Here is a 27,880-nt window from a genome sequence, read left to right on the forward strand (position 1 = left end):
CTTTGTTTTGCCACCTCTCTGCAGCACCTTGTTAGCCTGTAAGCCTTCATGTGCACAGCCTTTTTCTCACTGTTGATGCAATGGCAGAGGGGTCAAAGACTGTGTATTTTCCATGCACTATAAAGTGGGATGAGTGGGATTTGCTACAGTGGGATGGTCTAAAGTCCGCTGGCCGAAAGTGACTGTGAGCCACCTGGAGTAAGAGCCTGGCACCTCAATGTTCAATCAGCTCCACCATCTGGGGTGGTGAGTCACCCATGGGAAGAACATATTTCTCTCCACTGACCATGGAGTGACCCTAAATGTGACACCCACCTCTCCCTAGGCCAGACAGACCCTGACCTGCCTGTGGGTGCTGCTGTCTGAGGCGGGAGGCAAAGGGCAGGTGTAAAGGGAATGGGCTCCCCAAGACGTGGTGAGGGATCAGCAGATCTTCAAATTCCATCTGTGGTTTGTGCGGTCGGTGGGGAAAGATGCGCAGCCCCAGGAAGTAACTCACAGCAGTAAAGCTCCTGCTCTGAAATGCCATGCAAGAGGGACTGCCTTTCTCCAGCGGCTCTGGAAGAAGCCTCAGATGGGTTGGGAGAGCACCAGACCCTTTGAACTCCCTTGACAGGGCAGTGTAAATGCCTTGTTCAGCCAGGACGTGTCCAAACCCTTCTGTGTGGGGCAGCCCTCTGCTACCCCGGGCTGGGAGGGGAGGTGACTGAGGTGCCGTGCCAGCCTTCCAGTACCTTAGGCTGCTCAGAAACATGCACTGCAAATCATGTCCCCTCTGAGGTTCAGGGGAGGAAACTGGGGGCGCTGAACTTCCTCACACTTCCTCAAAAAATAGGATTTCTCCCAGCTCTGATGATACCAGACACAACTGGGTATTTCATTGTTGATTTTTATGCTGTAAAAACATTTGTACTCTCTCACTATGCACATACGTGTAGAAAAAAAGAGCTGTACATAGAGTACGAGTGCTTTCAACTTCATGTAATCTCCTGCTGAATTTGATCAAAACCTCAGAACGTGAATTATACAGACAGTAGTAAAAAGACAGCACAGATCCTTTATTTTGGCTGCTTCAAACCCAGAATATGAATAGAAGGCTCTGCTTTATTTCAATGATGATAAAAGGCAATCTTCAGGTCTTAAATTTGAAAAAAAAAATACAAGCTGATGCTCAGGTTGATAGGAGCTATTGTATTGTAGAGGAGTAGAAAATGGGAGCAGGAGTAGGAGTAGAGAAATGAAAAGGTGGAGTGTAGGAGGAGGAGGGTGGGAGTAGAAAATGAATTGTGGTGCATCCATCAGCATTTCAGCATTGTGGGAGATAAGATAAACCTAATGCTGTCATTTGTAGATGCAGTAAAATTTCTTGTACTGAGCCATCACTGTGCTGAGCTGTTTGAGGAGCAGGAAGCTCCCCTCAGCAGCTGAATGGGTGGGTTTGTTCACATGACATTGCCTAAGGGCGGTCAGCAGCGTCGGAGTGCACTAGATCAGTGCAGACAGGGTTAGACACTTTTATTGTGCATGGCATGTGTTACTTTGACTCTAAAATCTGTTGATTCAATCCCCAAATTCTTGACAGAGAGAAGAAATTCTAAAAAGAAAAGTGGCAGATCACAGTGTGTGGACTGGGGCCCTACAGAAGAACTCACTCACCTGGGTGGTTCTGCCAAAGTCAGAGCAAACTACCAGGATTACTCATCCCAGGAAAGTGCACAGCATCGTTTCATTGGCCTTCATCCTTCCTCCAACCCTCAGCAGACCTGGTCCCAGCTGTTGGCATGCAATAGCCAAAATCTCTGCAGCTCAGCTCTGCCTGTTGCGTTGTGAGTCACAGGGCCCCACTTGCTGAGCAAATGCAGCATTTGGAAGGTTCTGGTATTATCTTCTCCACCTGCATGTCCCTCACATCTCATTGCAAACTGCTGTCTGCACTACCTGTATTCACTGCTGACTTTTGAGCTGCAAGAACATCAGTGACATGGGGCACAAAGGTGGCAGAGCCCTGCCGAGAAGATGAGGGGAGCGACAGAAATGTCGTGTAGGGCCAAGAAAGGAGAATGCAACCTCTATCCTGCAGAATGACCTGGGCTGAACTACAAATGCACCAGGGCTTCCTAAAATTCCCCAACAGTAGCCTTCCTCCCGGTTTTCACAGTTAGCGTCTGACAAAGAGAAGATTTTTTTTTTTTCAACATCTGCATATACCAATAGAGTTCAGGGAATAGCCTCCCTACTTTGGACAAAATAGAAGAGCAAGGACTGCAAGACTAAAAAAAAAAACTCCTTAGAAGAAAGCCTGGGTAATAAATCCACTTCCTTTAGCAGGATGGGTGCCAATCTGGCTCTTAGACCCCCCTTTTATTTTTTTTCAGACACCAAGGAAAGAAAAAGAAAATGTTTCTGTGTTCTCAAGCACTTCTTTTGTTTGGCTCCCATTTAAACACATCCATTCGCTGCGCGTCCCTGGCTGCTTCTCACCATTATATAACCTCTGCTTCTCCAAGGCAGGGTGCTCTCCCTTATTGCAGGGCAACTACTGCAGCCGAGTTGTGTAACACTGCCACATAAAGCTGTTCCAAGCTGAAACGTGGCATGCAAGTTATTAGGTTGAACTGGGACTACATTGCTTTCTTTGATTTTCTTTTTTTTTTTCTTAAACTGAAAAAAAAAAAGCCTGAAAAAAAGGTGTTTTCTAAAATCCGTGGGCTAAACAATAGAAATTTATGGGTTGAATCCTTTAAAGGATTTACAAAACATATAAATGACTTAAAGGCAAAGCAACTCCTAAATCTGATGAGCAGCCAACCTATAACAAGATATAATCACCTTTGGCATTTGGTAAAATAAACATGACAAAACCAGTGCTTTAAAATGTGATCAGTTACTATGCACTTACGTATATTTTGCACAAACTGTATAGTTAGGTGTCACCGCGTATCTTAAAAAGCATTTTCATAATAGACAGCATGAGTATCTAGATGTATGATCTGCCACTAAATTACATACTGTGGCCTAAATCCAGTCTTGAATTCTCTCCCCTTCATTATTGTTACTCATTTTCAGAAAATATTTTTATAGGAACAATGAACTGCATTTAAATAACATTAACACTTTCTGCCTTGATGGAGAGAGGAGGGAAGGGTAACAGGTTTTCTGGCTCAGCTTTGACAGTTACCCAGCTCTGGTGGTTCATTGACATGCAACGTCAAATGCCATGGCTGGTTGTGAATTTTGTGACTTATGAAGCCATGTCTGAAGTATGTTTTTTAAAAGCACTCCTCCTACTGAAAACAAAACAGATTTTCTAAAATGTACTATTTGCCAGTTTGAACAAGGTGTTGAGTCATGTCTCATCCTTGGGATTATTTCCCTGGCTTAGGCAAATGTCTTATTTTTAAGTTTAAACAGAATAACACTTCTGTGTTAAGTCGAACATGTATATATCTATATATATCTTCATACGTTGATGGGCAGGGGAGGCAGAGGCGATGTGTCCTGTGACTGCTGCCTCAATTGAAAGGGAAGAATACCAACTTTAATGAACTAAGTAGCCCTGGAGTTTGCCGGGAAAAATATAAAGTCTGTTCAATAGTTGACTTAGGAAGAAATTATCCCGTGCTCCGTGCCTCCTCACGGAATAAAACACCAGCTCACGGAATGAAAACATGCTCAGCCGAAGGGGAGATTTATCACTTCGGGAGGTGCAGACACTTTTTGGCGAGGAGCCGGCCAGGGAAGGAGGGAGGGGGGGAGGGAGGCAGGGCAGCTGTCGCACCCCCGGTCCGGCATGCGGTGCTGCCAGGGCCCCCGCGGGGCGGGCAGCGGGGCGGCAGCAGCGCTCCGCACGGAGCCGGCGCTGCCGGGATGCCGGTGGGAGCGGGGAGACGCCTCGCCGCTCCCGCTGCCGCCCCGCTGCAGCCGAGGGATGCTCGCAGGTCCCCGCTCATCCCCAGCGGCGACACGCATCGGGCCCGTCGATGCGGAAGGCATGACTCCGCCGGCAGCGACTGAGGTAGAAACACTCGCGGGGGAATTTTCCGTGGCCACCCCCCGCGGCTCGCCGTGCGAGCACTTACTGCCTTTGGGCAGCCCCGGCCGCGGGGGGCACCGCCGCCTGCCCGCTCGCCCCCTCTCTCCCCGCTGCGCCGCCGGGAAACAAAAACCACCCAGAAGCAGCACGGGGGGCACCGGCACCCTCCTGCCAAAGCAGCCCCGCGGCGGGAGGCGGGCGGCGGCGCGGCGCTGCCATTGGCGCGGCGAGGGCCGTCCCTCCCCGCCGGGAGGAGGGGGAGGAGGGAGGCTGGAGGCGGGCCCGCGCGGGGCGGTCGCTCCAGTCGGTGCGCGCCGGGCGGCCGGGTCGCTGCTGCTGCAGTTGCCGCGGAGGGCAGGGATCCGGGAGCCGGGCAGGGGCAGGGTTTAGGGCGGCGGGGCCGGGAGGTCAGGCCGGAGGTCTAGGGCGGCGGGGCCAGGAGAGTTTACGGTCGCGCCGTCGGTGCCGCGCCGATCCGCGCCCGGAGCCTGCATGGGGCGGCGGCGCTGAGCCCAAGCCGCCCCGCTCCCGCCGCGCTCCCGCCTCGGCCCCGCCATGGCCGAAGCACCGCAACTGGTGGACATCGACCCCGACTTCGAGCCGCTGCCGCGGCCCCGCTCCTGCACCTGGCCTCTGCCGCGGCCGGAGTTTAACCCTCCCAGCTCGGCCACTTCCAGCCCGGCGCCGTCGTGCGGCGGGCAGCCCGATGGGGCGGCCGGAGCCGCGGCCGGGGCCGGGGCCGGGGCCGCCGCCTCGGGAGCGCTGAGCGCCGACTTCATCAGCAACCTCAGCCTGCTAGAGGAGAGCGAGGACTTCGCGCCGCTGCCCCCCGCCGCCGCCCCCCCGGAGGCTGCCGCTTGCCGCTGCGGGGACTTCCCGGCGCCCGAGGCCGGCTGCCGCCTCCACCCGCCGGGACCGCCGCCGGTGCCGCCGGTGCCGCCGCCCGTGGCCGGTCTGTCACCGGGCCCCATGCCCGGGCAGCCCCGCAAGAGCAGCTCGTCGCGGCGCAACGCGTGGGGCAACCTGTCCTACGCAGACCTCATCACCAAGGCCATCGAGAGCTCCCCCGAGAAGCGGCTCACCCTCTCCCAGATCTACGAGTGGATGGTCAAGAGCGTCCCCTACTTCAAGGATAAGGGCGATAGCAACAGCTCGGCCGGCTGGAAGGTAAGAGGCGGGTGGTGGGGGGACGCGCCGTCGGAGGGGGTCCCGGGAGGCTCCGCCGGCCCGGGGCACAGCCGCGGCGCTGCAGGCGGCTGGGCACGCCGCCCTCCGCGGCTGCATGATGCCCGCTGCGCAGCCTGCAGTGCTCCGGCTCCGCGCTTTCAGTTTGACCTCGCATTTCTACTTTTTTTTCACCTTTCCAAAGAGAGAACTCTTAAGGGAGAAATGCGTTCCAGCTCTCCCGCCGCTGGGGCGCTGGAGGGACCGGGGCCGCCCCCCCGCTCTCCGCCTCCCCCAGCCCTGCCCCGCCGAAAGCAAAAGTTCACGCGGTGTCACGGCGCCGTCCCCGGGCAAAGCCGGCAGGAGCGGCGCCGCCTCCTGCTGCCCGGGGGCTGCCGGCGCGGCCCGGGGTGAGCACCCGTGTGCCGGGGGTGCCGCGGGAGCTCCGCCGCGGCCCCGGCGCTGCCCGGCCCCGGAGCGCGGCCGGTCCGTGCCGCCCTCCGCCCTGGCGCTGCAGGGCTTTGCCGTCGGGCAGTGGAGCGGGGACAGAGGCGAACAGGTATGGGGAAAGAGTGGAGGCAGAACAAGGGTTGCAGAAATACCGTGTGTTTAATGAGTAAGCCGCAGTATTTGACCTGATGGCTTTGTTAAACTCGAGTTGCGGGAGCGCCTTTCTTGTATTACGTGGTGGGACGGAGCTCCCTCCTTCCCTCTCTCCCACAGCGCTATCCCTGCCGTCTGAGCGGAACGGTGGGAACAACCTGTTGGCGGCCGGGATTTGTGCTCAGCCCCTCGCCGGCCGGAGCCGCAGCCGGTGCTGCCCGGAGCCCCGCGGTGGGATGTCCGGGGCACCCGCTCGCCAGGTCCCGGGGGACCCGCGGGCACCGGCTGCCCCCCAGGCAGCTGCGGGCGCGCCAGGCTGCGCTTGGGGCTGTGCGGCCCCGGTGGCAGCAGCAGGCTCATAGTACCCTCCAGCTTTGCATCCCCGTGGGTGATAAAGGTTTAGCGCTGCTGCCAGTGAATCCCCTCTCTCCGAGGTCTCCGTCGAGAAAGTGTCACCCATCCGTGTCCCTGTGCGCGGCGGAGGCAGCGCCGAGTTTTGTGACACTGTTTCGTGACAGCATTGTCAGAACGAGCTTGTGCCGTCTGCGTACAGGCAGAGCCTCCTCCGCCCTGCGAGGGATTAAATGATGGCAGAAAATGCGTGAGGTGCGAGCACCTAGCAAGGCATCAGCGCACTCTGCTGTGTTCGGGACTTAGTTCCAGTTAGGGCCAGTCAAACTCTCTGCTTCGCTTTCTAGTATCTGTATTCTCTATCTCTTTTTTTGAAAAAAGTGTGAACTCAAATCCTGCATTTGTCTATTTCCCATTGCGCTGCTAGGAATGTTTGTTACATCGGCTTTTTGTAAATTTCTATTTTTTTAGAGGCAAGCAGTAACTCATTTTTAGCTGAAAGTTTTTAGGGTTTTTGAAAGTAGTTGGTTAGTTTCTGTTGATGTGTTTGACTAAAAAATTTAAAGGATAATTGTCTGAAGACATCTGTCATGAAAACTTTAATAGGAGTGAAGTGATTGATAGCTGACAGCTTTTAAATAAGGTAACTTGTCACTTGAAAGTGGTGCTTTTTTCCAGTGGTATTTTTGTCTCCTTAAGTGCCTTTTCAGAATGAGTAGAAGAGAACTAAAAGCCAAACAAACCAAAATAAAATCAAATGGCTCCCAAGTTCAGGCAAGCAAGTAAGAAACACTGATAGCTGTGTAACTTACTCGGTGCTTCCCGTTTCACTGCTGCTTGTCCCGTGGTGCTTCAGCAAGGAAGGTCTCGCACACCTCCCTCGAACAGACTGAGCACATCCTATGCCCACATACCTCTGCTGTGACCTGGAGAGCTGCTGCTGGTAGGATTTTTGGCTGCAGTACTCTCTGGTAGAGTGCAGTACATAGCCTGCCACTGCCGGTGGGTAAATACACATGGACTCCCCTTCCATAATTAAACCATCACCGTGTTATGCATCGGACACGTGTTGCTCCCATCCCTTTGGCTGCATAACTGCCAGGCTGCCCTGAAAGTTGCATGCTTGCAGGTTTTACCGCTCAAGCCAGGGAAGTGCAGAGTTTCTTAAGCACGCTTTCAGGTTGAGTTACCAGCAGCCGCTGGGTGTCAACGCTGTAACTGGCCCGGCTGAGGCGTGCGGCTCGTTTGCCTTGTTTGTCACCAATTCTCCGCGGCTCAGCGTGAGTGAGGATTACTTTTATTTTTTTTCCGGTTTGGGAGCCGTTGGTTTGCCCGTGGTCTGGGGACCTGCTGTAGGCGTAGGGCTGGGAGCGAAGCCTGAGTCAGCCGAGGGCCCTGCAGAGGAGGAGCATCGCTGCAGAGATGAGCACAGATTAGCCACTGACTTTTCTGCTGACAGAGGGAGCGCGGGTTCGCCTCAGAGCCTGGCACTGACTTAGGGCTGGGAGTACACTGTGCATTGCTGACGCAGGCTGGGAAATGGGGGGATATTTTTTTTTCCCCCGTTAAGTAAAACTTCGAGATGCTTTGTCTTGTTGGGGTTTGCATGTTTGCGAGTGCAGTAAGGCGCCTTTCAAATTCTTCACAAAATATATGAAACACACAAGTACTGAAAAAGGATTTGCACTTTCTGCGTAGTGGCAAGGTGGTGTTTCTCAGGCAGAAGTTGAGGGCTGACTGCTCTAGTGCTTGTGAATATGTACTGCCCTGATTTAATACATGATGTCGAGCTTCTTTTTCATTTTTCATTGAAAAAAGTTCAGAGGTGTCAACACTATCTGGTAGCAGCTCAAGACAGCATCCAAGCTCTTCTGAATAAAAACATTAAAGTAAAAATGCCTTTTTAAATAAGGGGGTATAAGCCAAAAGTATTAACATAAAATTATCAGTAACATAAAATTATTAAAGCTGATAAATTGTTCTCAGTTATACATGCACAGTAGTTTATTCCAGATTTTCTTGTTGCAAACTCTGCTTTTTAAACAAATCCCCTGTTGAAATCGAAGGGAGCAAAGTCTCCATGACCCCCATGGGGTGGCTGCCTTGAATGAAGCACTTGGGATGTGCTCTGCCAGACTTGCTGCATTGTTGGTTGTGAATGAGTGCTGATAGTGACCTGTGTTGCTCAGAGAAAGCCGAAGCAAGAACAAGATCTGCTGCAGAGATAAGAAGGAAATTGTGAAAGTTACATGGAAGAAGGAGACTTTTCTCTAGTGTAGTAGTTAAGTAAAAGCAACGTCTTGCCTTACCTGTGATAGTGGGAGACACAAGGCTTAAAACAGAAGAGGCAAGAACTCCACTGCAGCTGTAGATAACTATTTTTTTTTTTTCACAGTATGATAGCTTTTTGGCTAATCATCATATATAAAATATAAAACATCTCTGTGATGTGCATATTTCATGATGTCATTGCTTTATGGCAAATGTTGAGATTTATTGTAAAGGTGCTGTCACAGTTAAACTTCCTTGAATGGTCTCATCCTTTCAGTCTTTTGAAAATGAGTTCAAATAAAACCCTGTAATGTTTCTGAACGGGAAACATGGAATTTTGGTGTCACTTATCTGGGGGTGGATGTGTTGTTGATTTTTCTTGGTGGCAAGTGTTAAGATCCCACGGTCACATACACCTCCTTGACTTCTAGTCCCGGGGGAGCTTGTTCACCTAAATTCATTTGCTGCCCTTGTTGAAAGTATGAGAATAGATATCTGACTGCAGAGGGATGAATGGTTGTAAGCCTGAAAGCCTGAGGACAAAACAGGTATGGGACAGGTGCTTTGGGTGGCCTTATCACAGGAGCTCTCTATGGTCAGCACTGTTCTGTAGTGAATTGGTTTCCATGCAAAATGAGTTCTGGGTTGTTCTAGTTCTGTTGTATTTGGTTTGAAAATCACAGGTAGTAAAAAATATTAGAAAGACTGAAAAATCAAGAATAATTTTCACTGAATTTTTTTCAAAGCTTTTGAACATAGATCAGCAAACAGTTTAAATTGTGGACATTCAGATGATTTATTGAAATTGAAATGAGAATCATAGAGTCATGGAATAGTTTGGATTGGAAGGGACCTTAACGATAATTTTTGTGAGGTTTTTCTTACGATTTTTTTTTTCCCGTGGGAAAATCACAATTGAAGATTGCCTTTAACTCAGGCTATGTATTCCCTCAATACTGGTCACATACCTGTGGGCATTTACCTCTGTCCCTTAAGATGCTTCCCCACGTGGTCTGTGGCCCCCCCAAGCATCATGTGTTGTATTATACATTCATGCAGCACACACAAGCATATGCAGGTAGAGGTGTGTATGTTTGGCTTTCTGTTTGTGGATTCTGTCAAGGTCAGTGCTATACATGTGGCAAATAGCCTCAAGAGCTGGCAGCTGCAGTTGAGTCTGCTCTGCTGTAACACCTGGCCTCAGCCCACCCTGTTGACAGAAAACTATTTGGTGTCTTGCATACCTGCTCACTGCCACCAAAATGCCTCTTGTAGCAGCCTATGTTGTCTGTCAGTCACCAGCTTGCATTTTGCTTAGTTTCAGGTGTGAAAGTTCAACTTAATTTTTGCAGGTGCAAGGTACTCTCCTCACCTGTGTCTGAATAAGTCATGGCTGAGCTGTGTCAGTGCTTTTGAGCTTCCCATCAGGGCCTTGAATAATACTTTAATTTTCTCTTTATTTTCTTTGCCTGTTTTCTGTTTGCTGTGATATCTGTTCAGTTACTCGTATGATTATAGGTAAGACTAAACATCGGAATGAAATGTGTGAGTGGCTTTGTATAGTGACATAATGAACTAAATTTTCCTTAAGTGCCTTTAAAGAACTTAAATACAAAGACAACGTGACAGCTCTCTGCCACTGTATTTTTTATGACATGCTCAGCTGCTTCCTTATTATCATTATTTTTGTATCACATGGTTTTACAAGTAGTTGGTGAAGTTGTTTGTTTGGGGAACTGGAGCCTTTGCTGCTTGTGATGGAAAGGGGGAAGCAGTGTGGTGCAAGGAGATAAAAGATTTTTAGGTGAGGTATGTGAGGTTGTTTTCTTTTTCTCTTTTTCCTTATTTCTTTTCAATAAAATAGGCAATACTTTTGGTGGTTGGGTTTTTCAGTAAGGCACCAGAAATTGTGTAGTCCTGAGATGTCTGCTCATATCTTTTCGGTTTCCAAAGCCTGATGCTGCCTAAATATGCATGTCTCTGTTTACTCAACTGGTGAATCATTTTGTAAAATAAGTGCTTGGCTTCTGGAATAAAAATGCAGATATATTTTGCAGCCACAGATTTGTGAAATATGTAGGGCTGTGGCTACAGAAATTCAATTCTCAGCCCCTTCTGTTTTGGGAAGAAGTTCATATATGAAACAAGGATTTCTGATGGAAATTATTTTAAAACCTTAAGTAATGAGTAATAAACTGAGATATAGTAAAGATAACCTGAAATGTAGTTTATTGTTTTCCTCTTTCAGAAATATGTAAAATGTGGATATATTTACTTCATTGTCAACTCTTGTGAGAAAGAAACTTCAAATTCACTGATGCTGGCTGCAGATAGTTATAGTTAAACATATGGTAGTGCATACTAATATTTTAATGAATTTTGTAGCATTTTCTTTGTCAGTCTGGTTGCTGAAATGGGTTTTAAATATTGGGAAAACACTGCTCTTGGTGATGATAGGTTGTGCTTCAGAAATTAAGTGCATTGGAAGGAGTCACATTTTGAAGAACAGAGTCTCTGCTGCTCTGTAGAGAGCTTCAGCATGAGTTGAATTGATCTGTAAAGATAAGTGCTATTCACATTTAAGTATTATTTCTAAATATAATTAGTAAGCATTAATCATGTGTGTTTATCAAACAAAGGTGCATCATTCCTGCACTGTCGTTTGTGATATGCAGATGTCCTAAGTAAGCAGTGCAGCATCATGAGGTTTCTTGGTAGGTCTCCATTCCTGACAGAGGAGGAATAAAAAGAATTAAGGTGCTTTTACAGGACTGGTTATTGTCTTCTAAGATCTTCATTAAGCCTCATGCTTGTTCTAGATTTTGATAGTGGTCCCTGGTCTTTACTAGATTGCTTAAAATGATGCCTGAAGAGGCACTTGTTAAGTTTTGAAGCACTTCTGTAATGAATGGTGAAGGCTTAGCAATGCTTCGGTTTGTGGTAGATGGGACCAGAAGTGGATCTGTCTTTAAAAATGTAGTCACTCAAAACCTCCTGGGACTCTGACAGCTTCTGCAACAGACAGAGATTAGGAATTGCTGGAAGAGTGGAAGGCAGCACTCAGTTTGCTCAGACAATTTAATGAGCTGTTGAAGGCATCTTGCATCACTGCACAGTATCAATTATGTTCTAGTTCTGTTTGAACATACATCTTATTCTAGAGTTAATGAAACTTAAAGAGGTATATGTCTTCCCTTGCTCTAGTCTTAGAAACCTAGTTTTTGGGAGTTCTGAGAATACATGCGGTTGGAAGTGTGTTCGGTTCTGTTGCTGATTCTAGAGAGCATGCCTGGGATGGCTGTGATTGCATTTCCACGTAGCCCATGTTTCTCCGGGTGCTTTAGTGGTGTGTCCATTGTAGGCTCATGTTAGTGTGAGCATGTGGGACTCCTTTTTAGCTTTGTCAGGGCTATTGTTCTGTAGGTCCATGGGGTGTAGCTTCTGGGGCCTGGCACATTCTCTTGAGTTGTCTCTGAATATGTCTCTGAAATAGTACATATTCAGATTTAAGTTTGGACTGATTACCAGAAAAGTGCTTGCAAGCAGAGGTGCCCTTAACCATAATATTTGCTGACTAAATTATATCTTCTAGCTGTCCTCTGTAATATGTGAGAATTCATAGCATCTTAATTTTTTTGCTGTCTCTTTCTCAGGGACCACTTAGTGCCAGGCCTCCATGGTGCTTCTGTACCAGGATGTAAAATGATGAAATGGGCTGGGCTCTGCTTCTTGCATGTTGGTGTCCCTCTTAGAAAATGTTAGAAATGCCCCTCCTTTAATTTAGTTGCTACCAGAATGAAATTTTCATTACACACAGAAATCAGGAAATTAAAGCCTTTTTTTTAATGAAATGAGTGGTGTGCATACTTGTAGGAGTGATGCATGTGAGCAGCCTTTGTGCTGTCCATGGAAACAGTGGTTCTGGAGAAAGTTGAAAGTGCATAAGGCTGCTTTAGTGCTGCAGTGCTTTGTGCCTCCCAGGATTTGTTTATATGTGACCTGTTCAAATTTATACAGCAGAGAAGGTCTTTGCACTCTTGTTTTTTATTTTTTTTTTGAGGGGGAGCTCTGGAGCATTGGAGTATGGCCATTAATTTTTGTAGGAGAAACTCAGATGTGTGAAGTGCATGTTTTTTTCCCTTCCTGAATAAGGGGCATACACATAATTCAGAATGTGGACTCTTAACTGTCAATATACTGTTGGCAGTCTCACTTGCAATGGCAAGGTAGCAACTTCTTCAGTTTTCTTGTGCTTAGCTCCAGAAACTGTGACGTGGGTGGGGTTTCACTTACCCATCACTGACTTTTCAAACTGTGCAGTTAGATAAGACTGAAGCAACTTGCTATAAATGTGGTGACTTGTTAAACCGCATTTATTGTGCAAATGAGCTTACATCCTGCAAGATCAGCAGAAATGCTTGGTGTTTGCCTGGATGGAAATTAATTAAAATTTGGCGACTGAAATTAAAGGAATGGATTTGTTGCCCATTGTGTTATATGAATCTGCCTTTCAGTTCCCACAGTGGGAATTAGCACAGTTGCAAATGTTTTTTTGGCATATGTGAGTTCTAAGTCAGTGCTAAGTTCTGGCATCCGTAGCCTTCTTAGATTTTTACTGCCCTTTAATATGTGTTAAATATATGTGAAGTCGCTAATGGGAGTAAGGATACTAACAATCCAAAAATACACTGTTGTGGTGGTGGTGGTGTAGGCTCATTTGCTTGTAGCTCGAATTTGCTTAAAACTGATATAAGTTAATCTGCTAATTTGATTGTAATTGTTAGAATTAAAAAAAAAAGGTACCGGTGCCATACATATCTTGGATATGTATCCAGATTTGACTTTTGATTGCCAAAAGCATACTTACAGACTGAGATCTTTAGTGTTTGCCAACTAAATTATATCTTATAGCAGTGCTTTGCAATATATAGAAATGCCTAATTAGATATTCAAAAAATGAAGATGCTGTTATTCAGACATGCTTCATAGCAGGCCTCCGCAGTTCTACCCTGTCAGGATGTGAAAGGATTTTGTGCTCTGTGCTCCTGCGCACTGTTAAACGTGTTGATTTCTCTTTCCAAAAATATGCTCCTCAAATCTGAACCTTCAGATTAAATGTAATTATTTGCCAGCCCCCAACCCCTTTTCCCAGGAAACCTGGCTCTCCGAAGGCATGCTGGTGATGCTCTGGGGCAAGAGAGAGATTATATGTGTTGTTGTATACACGTGGGAAAGTGCAGTAAGCAGTTGTAATTCATAGCTGTTTGGTTGGACCCTCTCTTTCCTCGCCCCTTGGCACCGTTCCCCTGCAGGACCGCCCTGCCAGGCTCCAGCATCCGAGCGCTGTGGGGCTGAGGGCTGCTCCCAGTGCCCCTGGCCATGAGTACCGGTGGGGGGAGGTGTGAGTGCAAGGCTGGCTGGGGGAGCCTGGACCCTGGCTTCTGCCCCAGTGCTGCCAGGGTGCTGCTGTGCAGATCTCAGGGAGTGTTCCAGCCGTGACCTGGCAGCATGAGCAGAGCCCACCGGCGCAGTCCTGCCAAAATGCTTCCGTCTGTGGGGCCCTTTTGTGGGTATTCTGCTGCTTACTACTCAGGTGTGTAGAGGAGGTCAGGGAAAGTAATCCTCTTTCCTCATTGCAGTTACCAGAGAATTTGTAGTGATTCACTGAGTCGATTTCTCACTACTTAGATCAGTTAAGGTACATCCCTTGGCCTCTCTAGAGCATACCTTGCTGCTGCCTTGGCTCCTCGCTAAGATCTTTCAGTGTCTCTGGAGGTTCAGTTGAGGGAAGCAATGCTTGGGCTAACTTGGAAGATTTAGACTGAAAGAGAATACATTTAGATCAGATACTGGGAAGAATATTTTTACTGTGAGGATGGTGAGGCACTGGCACAGTTTGCCAACAGAAGGTGTGAGTGCCCTATCCCTGGAAGTGTTCAAGGCCAGGGACTTTGAGCAGCCTGGTCTAGTGGAAAGTGTCCCTGCCTGTGGTGGTGGCGTTATTGATTATATTTAAGATCCCTTCCAGCCCAAACCATTTTATGAATCTGTGAGATGTTGTTTTGAGGTAAATAATGCTTATTGATTAGATTAATATTATTGCTACTAATTTTTTTTAGATTGATTATTACTAGTACTGATATTTTTAAATGATGTGGTGCTAAGGAAGGTTAAGTTACCAGAATCAGGTCAGGCTTAGATATTTGCAGTTGCTGCTGTGCTTGTCCTCCTGCTTCACTCCTGCTTCTTCGATGGATCTGCAGCTCAAACCAGAAGCTATTTGAAATTCAGGATGAGGATGCAGCCTTGTGTGTGATCTGACCAAATTGTGGTACATAAATAAAAATGCTCTACACACTTCTGTCTAGCTAGATATATTTAGATTTTGATGAATATCTAGAAATCTGTAGTGGAGAAAGAGAACAAAAAATCCCCAACTTTTTTTTTTTTTTTTTTTTTTTTTTTTTTTTTTTTTTGGATGTGAAAACCCAGAGTGTGGCTGCATGTTTAACTTTAATTAGCAGCTTTAATTTTTCATAGTTTTTTGGTATCTTGGCCGTGCCATCATTGGGATAATATTAAGGCAGACCTGGAAGGCAGTTCAGTGTTTAAATGCTTGGAAACCTAGAGATGGATGGAGAGGGCTGAACCAGGAACTTTCTCTTTTGGCTTAAATTGGGGGATTAATTTTATTGCCTTGTTCTCCTTTTTCCTTGATCAGTATATGCAGCCTCTGAGTAAAACTATGGTGTCAGGTTTTTATGGCTGAGGGTTTACCTTTGTGGCAGGAGCATCTCTCCTGACATTGTGTGAGTGTAGATTCTGGCTGGTGGGGTTCTAATGCTGATCTAATGTCTGGTCCCCAGTACTGTTTGTGTTTTGTGTCCTCCTTTTGCACAAATGTAGTAAATCCACTAAACGCTGCCTTGAAATACAAACGAGGACGGGAGTTTAAAGCAGTATTTTAAAGTGCAGCCTGTTGCAATTGATTTTGGGAAAAATCAAGAGATGCTATCTTAATACAGGCTTCTCCATGCTTGTTAGGAACTTGAGTCACTCTTGAATAATCCAGTTTGTACAGTCTATGAAAACCTGATAGTGCACTCTTGCCTATTTCTTCTTTACAGTTCTGTGGCAATGACATAGTCATAAGCATTAAAAGGAGAAACCATAATCTTCTCTGCTTGCAGCCCAAGCCAACGCTAGTCATCTCCTGATGCTATGAAGTCATTCTTTGCTTTGAGGTTTCTAACTAAAACTTTGTTCCAAATCTCTGCTGTGGGTGAGCAGTAGAGGCATTAGGGATGGAGTCCTGGTGCCCTCCCCACTGCCTTTGGCCTCTCTTCAGACCATCCTCCTGTGGCCAAGGAGACCACTCCTGCAAAATCAACATTTTCCCTTGACAGTGATCACTCCTTCCCACTTCTGGAGCGCTGGAACAGAAGATGTAAATGAATTTGCAATGATTGCACAACCTGGTTATGCAACGAGACTGACGTGGTAGCGTGTACATATGTAGAAAATGCCTTTTTGAAGATACTACATTAAGCACAGTTTCACCACCTTCTCCCCAAAGATGAGGACAACTGCATTACGGGCTTCACCTGGTTAACCTGCATATATAATGCACGCCAAATACTCAGCTTCTGTTGACTGAGGATTATTGTTGATGGAGCAGAAAAATAAATCAGTTCTTGTGCACTGTTTATTTGGGAAGGAGATTTTTAGCTTGGGGCCTAGAGCCCAGGCAATTAGACTGCTTGGTCCCGGGGCAGTGGGCTGCACTGTAGTGAGTTTTTACTGTCAGCAAAATCTGAACCACCTAAGAGTGTGTTTTGTTTCTTATTTTCAAATGGGTGATGGTGTTTCAGTTGGAGGCATCCTGTGCTAGTGCAAGAGGTCACTGAGCAAGTGCTCAGCATTGCTACATCTGGCAACCCAATTCCTTGCTTCCTATACTTTTAAATTTCTCTGGAATAAGACATGCAGCACTGCTGACTCCTGTCTTTTGTGTGAAGCAGGGGGACTCATGGCTTTTACTGCATTTTTGGGTCAGGCTGCTTGGTAAGGCTGCTCTAACACTAAATGTGATGCAGGCATTCATTTTGTCATTCCCTGGCAAGTTACTCTGTGTGCCATGTGGGCTGATGGGCGTAATTACTGATACCTTGGGGCAAGGACAGACTTCCTGAGGTCCCTTCTGTGTTTTCCACGGAGCAGATTTTCATTTTCAGCTACTGGGCACATAGAAAGTTGTTCTCCTAGCTAAGATGTGCAGTCTCTAAGAAACCGAATCTCTCCCATCTCGCCTGAAATGGCTGAGGCCATTTTTAACGTGATGTCCTGTTGCTCTTGGCCTGACTGGTACATTTTTACTTAGATGTGGGAAAATAAACCTTTTTGTGTCCCAGTTGCTTCCCTTCTGCAATAATTCCTTGTAGGTAGAACAAGTAAGTGATGTTATCTTCATGTGTAGTGCTTCTTGCTGATTGAGAGGAAAATTCTGCAAGCTAAGCAAGTAGACTGACCTGACGACTCCTCATGACAACTGCCTACTTTTAGTTAACATTCAGAATATTTTTATCCTAGTTTACTCCTTAGAGGCTAATAGAGTGCTGCTAGAGTAATTTTCAGATGAATCATGCCATCTGCCATGCATGCTTTGCTGTTTCAGCAGTAGGGGAGGAGAGGCAATATATACATACAGTGGTTTGAAACAGTGTGTTTGTATTCTCTGTAAAACTAATTTGTTTCAGAGGTTTTTCTTGTTTTGTTTCTTTTTTAAAAGGATTTGTTTGGATTTTTTTTTTTTTGATTTGTGTTTTGTTTTGGTTTTTCCCTACCAGGCATTTTATATTTCTTGCTTTTGCTATGAGTTTAACATAGGGCTCCAGCACTGATACTGATCTGTTGGGTGGTCACTACTAAACTTTGCAGAAACACTCTGGACATGATCTGAATTGCTAGTGAGTTGATGTGGACCATGGCAAAGTCCTTTTCTGAAAACACAGTTCAGATGTTGAGCATTTGGATTGCCAAACTGGACCAGCTAGACTTTGCACCCCTCTAAAAATAAAAGAGAATAATACAAAATCTGTAGAGCAGTAGAACTGGGGGGGGGGGGGGGGGGGGGTGGTGGTGTTTAGCCTGAGAGTTTGGAAGGAAAGGTCGCTTGTGGAATGAGTTCTGTGTGGCTCACATTCAAGATTTCTTCCTCTAGGAGCTGTCCCGAGCCAGGGGAGGAGTGTCTCCAGCATGCAGCTGTCCTACCTGTGAGAATGTGCAAACCGGTGCTTGAAACTAAAAGTTCATAACCACATTGGGTGTCTCACTGTGTTCTGTGCTGTGTTTTGTCCAGAAGCAATTATTTGGGAGATTAGCCAATCTGTTAATAAGGTTCATGGGTTTGTGTTTGGAGAGGGCTGGGATCATATATTGAGGAGTTTGTCAACCCTATTCCATCTTTGAGAACCAGGCTGTGATATTAGATAATGCTTTAACTATTACCAGGCAGAGTAAATTCTTCTGTTCTAATATGTTAAAAATTTTCCCTTTGCTGGCTGTCCCAAAGATCTTACTTTCTCATAAAATGATTTGGCTGATGAACCATTTGAACTGAAAAGTACTAATAGATTGCGTGCTTTGTTCATGTCTCAAAGCTTTTTCCATCAGTTTCAACTCATGTGCTTGGTATTAGTGCCCTGACAACTGTATTTAAAGAAACTGAGAGCAGAATATTGAAATGTGGAGCAATTAAACTGTTTTCTTCCCTTTTCAAGCATTTCACCCCCGCTTCTCAAGGGAATGATGTCTGGTAAACTCCACTTGATTATGTGAGGTCAGTTGAAGGCTTGAGCAATAGCATACTCTCTTTTTCAGGCAAGAAAGATGATTTTTAAATGCCAGGAATCAAAAGCAAGGACTGCTTGCCAATGGAGAGGAGTTGTTGCACCAGATATCGAGCTGACATGCAAGCAGATCTCTGCTACCCTTAGATGAGGATTAGTTTATGCCCTGGAGCAAACAGATTATTAACTCTTGTAATTTTATTTTAGCATGTTTAACAACAGATACTGTTGCTTATAAAACCCATTTAATCCTTTTTTAATCACTGTAAGTCATTTTTCCAGCAGTTATCCTGCAGGCATGGGTTCCAATGGATAGTTATTTATTGAGCAAAACATAGTGAATATCTGTTTGCCCGTGTGTATTTAAGGCGTTCTTTAATGCCTTGGATTCAAGTTTAAAATAAAAAAGGAAAAGAAAAAGAAAAAAGTTGGGCCTCTACTTCTGTTGCCTTTCTTCATCTTTAATCCCTAGTTCTTCAAATACCTGCAGCTTCCCCTTTCTTTTGCTTTTTACTCTTTGTATGCTCTCTGCCACATCTTAATTCCCCTTCAGTTTTCCCTGGCCACTGTGTTGCTGATGTGAAACACCAGCAGATAATCCCAGCAGATTTTTATTAGCTTGGGTTTTGCTCTGCACCTCAAGGCATTTATTGATAAATAGCAGCCTTGTATTATGGGATGTATAAACAGGAGCATATGACTGCCCTCTGCATTGGATTTGAGAACATATGGAATAGCAGTGGTGGTGGTGGCATGATGATGCTCTTAAAGGAGGCAGTGCCTTTTTTAGAGCCATGGGAAAAAGGCTGGCAAACTTTCAAGTGTGCAGGAAGTTCTTCCTGTGTGAAATAAAAGCTGTCAACATCAAAAACTATATGGTTGAGATGAAATAGTTCCATTTTCAAAGATGATGAGAGCAAGAACATCATTGGCAGGTGTAGAGCAGGGGCAGCAGTGCAGGAGCCTGAATGGCTCTTCTGAGTGAGAGGGATGAAAGCTGTTGGAGTTTAGAGAGGTTGGTAGGAGCAGAGAAAAAGAAAAACCTGCATAGTTATTGGAATAATTGCTTATCTTTTCCCCATATTTCCTGTCTACTCCTTGGACAAGAGCTGGTATTTCCTGTACTTTCCATTGCCAGCTAGCTGCCATGCTGTGCCATGCAGGTGCTGCAGCCTGTCCTTTGGTAACCTGCAATGAATGTGCAGCAAACCTCTTAATTATCAAGTTATCATCCAGGGTGAGACGGTGAAAATAACTGACACCAAAAATTGCTTACGAGGTTAGACATCTTTATCTAGGCATGACATGTGGAAGTACCAGCACCTGATGGATGCGTGGCGTACAACTCCCCTAGAAAGAGGGGTGGAGAACCTCAAGTCTTTTCAGGTTTGTTGCTCAGTACTGGGATCTTTCTTGCAAAGATCTGTCCTCTCTATGCCAGCCACTGGGATGCAGTGTAGCAGTGCTGCTTTGTGCGTGAGGGTAATTTCGTGTTCTGTCTAGTGTGTGTCTGAAATGAGGGTGTGTCATAGAAACACAGAATTGTTCAGGCTGGAAAATACCTTCATGTATCCCTGTAGAAGCCACTTCCCAGCGCAGCGTGAAAGATTATGAGTGAGAAGGAGACAGTGGTAACATTTATGTCTTTCTGACTGTAAGAGCTTTGTCTTTTGGCTCTGATTAAACCAGTGTGAAAGTATTTTTAATTGTAACGTTGGGAGATCTGGTATTGCAAGCAATTTTGCCATTGGGGCCGGATGGCATAAAGTGAATACCTGACTGACTTGAAATAATTTGATTAGTCTGTCTTTCGCTGGGGGAATCCCTTGCTCAGGCTTATCCCAGGGATAAATGAATCATGCAGAGCAGAAGTTGAAATTACCAATAAAGTTTAAGTTTGTTTCTGGTAAGTGACTGTTAAATGAGCTTTGCTGTAGGATATGTGCCTTCTCCTAGAAATGTCTTTAACATGGTCTGAATTATACTGAAATACTAAACCTTCCAAATTTAAGGAAAAAACCCAGAGGCTGGAATGCTTTTATAGTCAGAAACTTCTGACCACGTTTATTGCTAATGCTGCTGATTTGCTTGAGTACCACTTACACTAAGTTTTATTTCATGAGGAATAGAAGTAGAGTAGCAAAGAATACATCTACTGAATGTTCCCTCTCCTCATTAACACCTGTCTTCCTCTGCCATGTAAATCATGTATTAATGTTCACATAGGGAACACCAGTAAGAAAAATACGTCTTGCTTACTGTATAAGGTATAACTTCATCTCATACTGGTAACCTAAAGGTCAGGTGTGTAACTGCTGATGAAAACCAGTTGTGGGAGAGTCCAGTAAGGTTCCGAAGCTCCTCTGCAGCAGCAAAGCTTCCCTTGCTGATTAGCTGGTATGGACAGCACAGTCCTCTTCTGAACAATATGTGAGGTTTCCTGCAGGTTCCTTCCTACCTCAGAGGAGCCTTTATTCAAGCCTGGTAGCTCCTATCTGTTTGTTGATTTTTATCATTCAAAGTACCTGTTGGTGTTGCAGGGAAAGGAGTAGCAGTAGAAGGGAAAGAAGATAGATGTGAAGAGGGTTACGTAGTGTGCTTTTAGCTTAGAAGGCTGGTCTGTGTGGGATTGGTAGTTGGTGGAGGGGAATAGGTTCCTCTTCAAAATGTTCTCAAGGAGGAGCTCCATCAGGCACAGCAATTACTGAGAAAGAAGGCAGCCCTTGTGACCTTCTGTAGAGGTCTTTTTAGACTCAAATTATGAGACACCATTAGTTTAGGGAAGAGGCCAAGGGACAGCTTCAAGTGTTGACAAAATAACCTCGTCAAATTCAGGCCTGTAGCTCCAAGTGCATGGAACTAAAGATGGTTATCTTGGACCATGTTGTTTCCACCTCATGTGAAGAACTTTGCATTTTGACTCCACAGGGGACTAACCCAGTTTGCCATGTTTTCCAGACACTGAGAGTTCAGGAACCTCTGGGGTTTTTTTCTGTATAGGCTATAGTTTGGCAAACTGATTTGGAAACCAAGATCTGAGTATCTTCTTGCCCATACCACAATGGCCACTAAAGGACTGGAGAAAAGGTTCTGTAAGAAGGGGTAAAAAAAGCAAGTATTTTCTAGTCTGTAGAGAAATCACAGGTTTCACTTGTGATAGTAACAGTCTGCTCCTCCAAGGAGGTAGAAAGGTGACAGATGCACATGGGGTTTAATCTGCACCTAACTCCCTGCTTGCCAGCGCTGGGAGGTCTTAACTCTGGTCTCCTAAATACTGAGCACAACTACACAATTTACACACAGCAGAGGTATCTTTTTTCAGATGAATGGCATAACTTTCATGCATATGCAGTCCAAGAGAATTGTCACCCTTTTCCCTTTTGGAAAAGACCAGGGGTGCACAGCAGTGTGATGTGTCGGGCTTGCATATGATGAGCTGCGTTCTTTGAGACAGAGATGACCACGACATCCATCAGTCTTGGGCTTGCCCCCTCCCAGGACGGGTGTACGGCATATCTGAACTGTGAGTTATTCTGTGCTTTCTGGAAAGTCTGCAAAGGTTGCATGGTCTTCATGTAGGAACAAAAGCTGTAACATGGCTGGTAACCTCAGTGGGTTGCAGAGAAATTTTCTTATCTTTGGAAACAGTAGAGTTTTGAAAATCAAACCAAACAAATTGTTTTGGTTGTGGATTTGTAAGAGAAGGCAAGAGAGGAAATGAGAAAGACTTTGAAATGTGAGTTAAATCGCGAGTGCCATGAGTTGTGTTTTTCTGGTTTTTTTCGCTCTAAAATCCTGCTTTCTGTCATTGAGGCTTAGTTAGGAAAGTTTTACTTTCTAAAGAGAAGACAATATGTGTCACAAAGAAAAGGAATATCTTTAAGGTATGTAATCTCCAACGTAATGGAAGGGTTTGTTATGGAGAAAAACTGCAACCGTAAGACCTTATGAGGTTTCCAATCAGTTCAGAAAAAACAATCTTTACCTGGAAGCATGAACTCTTCATTAACATTGTAAATGCAGATGAGAATAAAAGAAAAAGATACAGAATTAAATGACTGTCAAAAAGAAGCTGCAATTAATAAGGAAGATAATGTGCTATGAGTTTTATGTTAGGAAAGAAATATACCCATTCAAAAAATTAATAAAAAGAGTTCAAGGAAGAGCTTGTGTAATATCAACCTTGTGTACTTTGTCCAACTTTGTTGTTCTGTACAAGGTATGACAACTGTCTGCAAATCTTGTCTTTAGACAAATACATTCTTTTCTGTGATCTTTGCGTCAGAAGGAGGAAGTTTTTCCTCTCTTACTGATGTAGGATAGAAAAGAGCAGATTTTGCTTTCTGAAGCAGTGCTGTATAATGTCACTGAACAGATCTGTTCACATCACAAGCCAAGACGGAAATGAAATTAAAAGAAAAAAGTCCAGAAGCTTAAAATGAACCATTCTTCCTGCATTTTAAAGGATTGAAGTCCAAAGGGTGAAAGGGATTAAAAATTGTAAATGTATCTGGGGGATATATAAAAATCCCAATTTCTTGTCATTGAGTGTTTTGTTCTTTGTAGTGTTGTCATCAAAATTGTTTTGATTTGTAACACTTCCTTGCAGTGTAGCTCTACTGTGAGATGTGGCCCAAAAAATATGGAAACTTTGCTCATTTTAGAAAAAACCCTTAATGAGTCACAAGGCAGTAATGAGTCCAGCTTCTGTGCTCATCACTGGAATATTCATTATTATGGATGTCATAAAACATCATTTAAAAAAAAGGTTCAGTTCAAGAGTTAAGTAATCATGCTTGGGATTGCTGTTTTCTTCCTGGTGGGTAGCAGCTTGCTGGCCAGCCCAAGCTCTTTTATGGACCTGGTGGATGCTCCAAGGAGAGTTGTTTAGGAGAGCTGAAGGATACTGTGAAGTTTGGAGGCCTTTCAGTCGGGGTTTGCAGTATTTGGGGGCTTCTCAAGATAAAGGAGTGAAAGTAGTGAAGCTGTAGAGGGGGTGCAGATTGTGGGATTAAGGTTATGCCCATGGGAAGCTGTGGGATATGTGGTAGGGGAGGTGATGGTGTGGGTTAATCTGCAGGAAAGCATGACATGCTTATTTGTGCTTGCATAGCTTCAGTGTATCCACATGCCAATATTTTCACTTATTTTGGCACGCATTTCTGTCGAGGGCAGTGGAGAGGAGAGGGTGCAAGGGGCAGGCACAACCTTGAATGTATCAGAAGCTGTCACAAAATCCTGCGAAGCCTAGAGACTAGAGACGGGCCCAGGAAGAGAGAGGGGTTCCGGCTTGGTGGGGCAGCTGAGGAGGAGCACGGGCCTGGAGCCGTGTGGGGCTGCTGGTGGAACCTGGAGCTGGGACCATGACTCAAAGTCCCATTACTCCATTGCGAGATCATTCGCCCTTTTAAGTAGCTGCCAAGAATTAGGGCTGATGGATAGCACCAGAACAGAACTCAAATTATTCGGGGTTTTCAGCTAGAAAACAGCGTGGGGTGGAACCCAGCGCTGCAGTGTCTCGCAGGCAGGCTCTGGCGTGGCAGAACGTGCGCAGGGTGAAAATGCCTGCTCTGCTACGTCCTGGCCACTGCTACTGCCCACAGGATGTTGATGTTTTAAAGGTCATAGTAAAATTGAGTTACCAAAGTGTGCACAAGAAGCTGCAGAAAGGATATGCAAGGAATGGAAATAGTTCATTTGTACATTTAAACTGTGTGTTTAAAAAACTTTCAGCCAAGGGACACCAATCTAACCTTAATTTTGTACTTTAATCTGCATTTTTGGTATGGTATTGGTCATAAATAACTTAGTCATTGATTACCAGTTTACTAGCAGTAGTACTCTGGGAATTAACATTTGTTAATTTATTAATTTATAATTTTTTATTCTACATACAGTACAGAAAAATGTGAGGATAGTTTTTTTCCCTACAATAAAATGTTGGAGAAATTTTATTTTCTTAGTGCATGTTATTTTAATTCAAAGAATTTTGTGTTCTTTGTAAGTCTAATGTCAATTAGTGTGTCTTTCAAATATGCGGAGTCAGAACTTGCAGTCCTTTTGGACAGATACTTCTCTGAAAACAACTGGGCCTGTCTTTGTGATATTCACTCACTTTTTTCTTCCCTTAATTTCTGAAAATGCTCCCTATTTGTATTTTCTACTGTTTTACCTACTTTGATTTCTTTTTTTTGAGAATGGATGTTACTAAAAATTGAAACATTTGCTTACACATTTTTCTGTATTGTTCTGGGTTTTATATATTATTCTGTTATTTTAAGTATTCTACGTATTTAGGCCACTCTCTGTGTGTATAAAAATATGTGTGCTCCAAATTGGAGCTTGAAATAATCATCTTAATATATCCGTACTTTTTGTCTAAGTCCATAAAATAATGATGCTTATTTTCTTCCACTTGTTACTGTTCTTTCAGTTTGCAAAAAGTGTGGAGGGTTGACTGTGCCTTGCTTACAATGCTCCTTCTGTTATATATATCTGTGCTAAGTAAAGGATGAGTTTTTTTGAGTTGTGGGGGTTTTATTGGTCTCTTAAGAGCTTTCAAGGGGAACATTTTGTGTGGTTTATGTGTAGTGTTGGGGCAGACGTGACAGAAGTAGGGCACTGTTTGCTTGCCAGCAATGTGCAAAGCAAGAGATGGAACCTTTCTTCTGGAGTTCACAGCTAGAGGTCCTGAGTGTGCAAACACACACCACTTGAGTTGTCATCGAGTTGTGAACACAGGGACCTGACTAAAGACAGCTTTTTGGGAGCAGAAGTGCCTCAAGGCTACGGCCTAGACCTTAACCTCAGCTCAGGCAACCTGTTGTTTACAGGAGTCAAGTGTTGGAATCACTTTGGCAAAGAGACTATTTGTCACAAATTTTGTGTTCTTCAGCTGTTTGTGCAGTGTTTTTCATCAGTATTTTTTTCCTAAGGTACTGTTTTTGCAGGCCATATTGAAAACACGCTGTTTTTTCTTTTCTGATTTGATTGTAATAAGGGCCTTGTTAATCAAAAATAAGTGCAATAAGGCAGAATGAGTTGGTTATTTTTACATTTTCCTGTTTGAAAAAAAAATGCCTCAGTTAGTGAGCCACAATGAGCCATGATGTATTTCCTCCATCAGGATAGAGAATAAGCCATTTATTATTTCAGCTCTGACTCACAGTGAACCTGCTGACACCGAGACATTTTATAATCATAAGGAACAGGTTAGGGCAGTAACTTGGACGCCAGGATGGGGATTACCTACTTATTACACTGTTTTACAACCTGGATACTTTAGGTTTTCTGGCAGAATGTCCTAAACCTCACACTAAACATCAGGTTGTTATTGTACAATTACTGCTTGCAGGTCTTGCTGTAGGTGGTGCCAGCTAGACAGATGCCTTCATTATAATTATCCTTTTTGCTATATATAAAGATTTCATCCCTTTAATCCATGTAAAATTTACTGCTCTTGAAAGTGACACTAATGGTTGTACTTCTCACCCTTCCTCCTTGTCCTACGTTGTTCCCAAACTGACAAGGGCTGGGCTTGTTCAATCCAGAAATGGGAGCTTTCCAAGGAGAACCTGGGTTCTGTGGGAAGCAGCATTAATGACAATAGACGGTGCTGGTGGTCACTGCATAGCCCCCTGACACAATCTTTTAGTGAAGCAGTGTCCTGGACAAACTCCAGCTGAATAATTACTTTCTGGCTGCCTTGAATTCCTCTGTAGCTTCACCTGTAGAAGTTGAGCTTCATTTCCCTTCTTGTAAACAATCTTGTGGTGCTGAAGCCAAGTCGCCGCTTTCATCACACCTTAGAGGTAACTCTATTTTGCCATCAGTTGAGTGGCTTTAACCTTGCACTTGTGCATAGCTTGAGAAATGCTTGAGTTCATTTTTGGATGGTAAGCCCTGGCTTTCATTCTTTGCATTTGTAAAAGCATCTATCCCATCAGCTTCGATGCTTGTGTATGGCCTGGGAATAAAACAACCAGAATTTGGGTGTTTGATTGGCCAAGCCAACCCCTACAATGCTCCTTTTACTATGATGTGTGGCATCATCTTGTACTTCACTTTTTCAGTAAGAGTCTCTTTATTGCATTTACTGATAAATGAGGGCATGTGTGAAATTCAGAGCCATGTAGGATAGCTAGGTGTTGAAAGATGACTGGGAAGGGAATACTGAGATCCTCTTTAGTGGATGAGGTAAGACTTCTCCCATGTAGCTATTTAAGCACAATGGTCTCTTGCTGTTTGATAAGCAGCACAGGAGGCAGCCCATGGCTGGATGTCTCTAGTCTGCTCAAACCCACAGATGTACAGAGTAAATCAGAGAAGCAGGAAGCTAGGTCAGAAAATCATGTCTGCTTTGACAGTCTTCAAGAATAAGAGCGTAGGCAGTACCCTGCTCTCTGGGCATTGGTGTTCAGATGGCCTCAACTCCCCACACGGGGAGAGGGACCAGACCTGCTTGCAGGTGAGTGCTGCAGCTCCTTCCACACGCAGGAGCTCTGACAGTATTTCATTGCTCTTTCCTCCAGCAGCAGCGGTCTCGTGCTCCTGAGAGTGGAGGTCACTGGTGATTCTGTAGGTTGATTTGTGCTGGTGATGTGGTTTAATCTGAAATCTGGCTAAATGTTCCTGAGCTGCATAGCTCTTATCTATCAGCTATGCAGCTGATAGACGCTCGTGTTGACTTGATTTTTGTCAGAGGGTGACAAATGGAGTGTGATGCAGATGTGCCCCTCCACATTTAACACATGCAGAAGTTACTTGCAAGAATCAAACTGCTGAACATCTTGGCCTCTTGATTTTCTGTGGGGTGCATAAGACTTTGCATTGCTTGTGTATGAGGAAGATGGAGAAGATAGCCTCAGAGTTAAGCTTATCCTGAGGTTTGCTGTTGAGTTAATCTTTTGTATAGTATATGTAATCTTTTTGTTGCCAGATACTCAGTACATATTTAACTAGAAATACTAAGTCAAGATTCCATGACTCTTCCTATACATATGAGAGCTAGTTTTTTGCTATTTATGCTCCCAAAGAAGTTAGCATGATCCACTCTTAAACTGCCCTTTAGATGCGTATACCCACCTCTTTTTGCTAAGGGAACTACTGATCATTGTCTTCTTGAAGCCTGCTCCTCTATTCAACACGTATTTTATTGTTTTGTCTCTTCTCTCCCTGGTTGCTCAGAAAGTACACCAGTGTTGTGGCATTTCTGTCTTGCAATATTGCATCTTTTCAAAATCTGATACTTGATAAGAGTTGGAATAATTGGTTTCTTTACGCCAGTGCAGGTTGCTGACTTAGCTGTGCAGAGTGATTTGAGCAAGGGATCACAAAAACTGTTTCTAAAAACTGTTTGCATAGCAAATTTTTCTTGGTGTGTTTTGTTTTTAGATCACCTTTAGGGAGTGTGTGTTACTTAATGTGTTGTCATAATCAGGATATAAGAAAGCACATGGTTTAAAACTTAGTAGAGAGAGCCTCATGGCTTCAGGCTCCTTGGAAACGGCAAAATCGGGCTTACAAGCAGTTCATTGTAGGAGCCCAGGAATTTCTCCAGCTGTGCTGAAGCTTCAGGGTGTGCAAAGAATGTATGATGGCTGAAGGCATA

At 44.8% G+C, this 27,880-nt stretch overlaps 1 protein-coding gene across 1 annotated transcript in view; it reads left to right on the forward strand.

The window, feature by feature from the left end:
• The first annotated feature begins 4,020 nt into the window (after positions 1–4,020).
• FOXO1 (forkhead box O1) overlaps positions 4,021–27,880 on the forward strand; it is a 61,033-nt gene continuing 37,173 nt past the window's right edge. The window contains exon 1 of the mRNA XM_041407313.1: positions 4,021–5,200. Coding sequence (XP_041263247.1) covers positions 4,589–5,200 — 612 coding nt within the window. The 5' untranslated portion in view covers positions 4,021–4,588. The remainder of the gene's footprint in view (positions 5,201–27,880) is intronic.

The sequence above is a fragment of the Onychostruthus taczanowskii genome, unplaced genomic scaffold (assembly GCF_017590055.1).
Source record: "Onychostruthus taczanowskii isolate IOZ18803 unplaced genomic scaffold, ASM1759005v1 scaffold26, whole genome shotgun sequence".
Taxonomy (NCBI): domain Eukaryota; kingdom Metazoa; phylum Chordata; class Aves; order Passeriformes; family Passeridae; genus Onychostruthus; species Onychostruthus taczanowskii.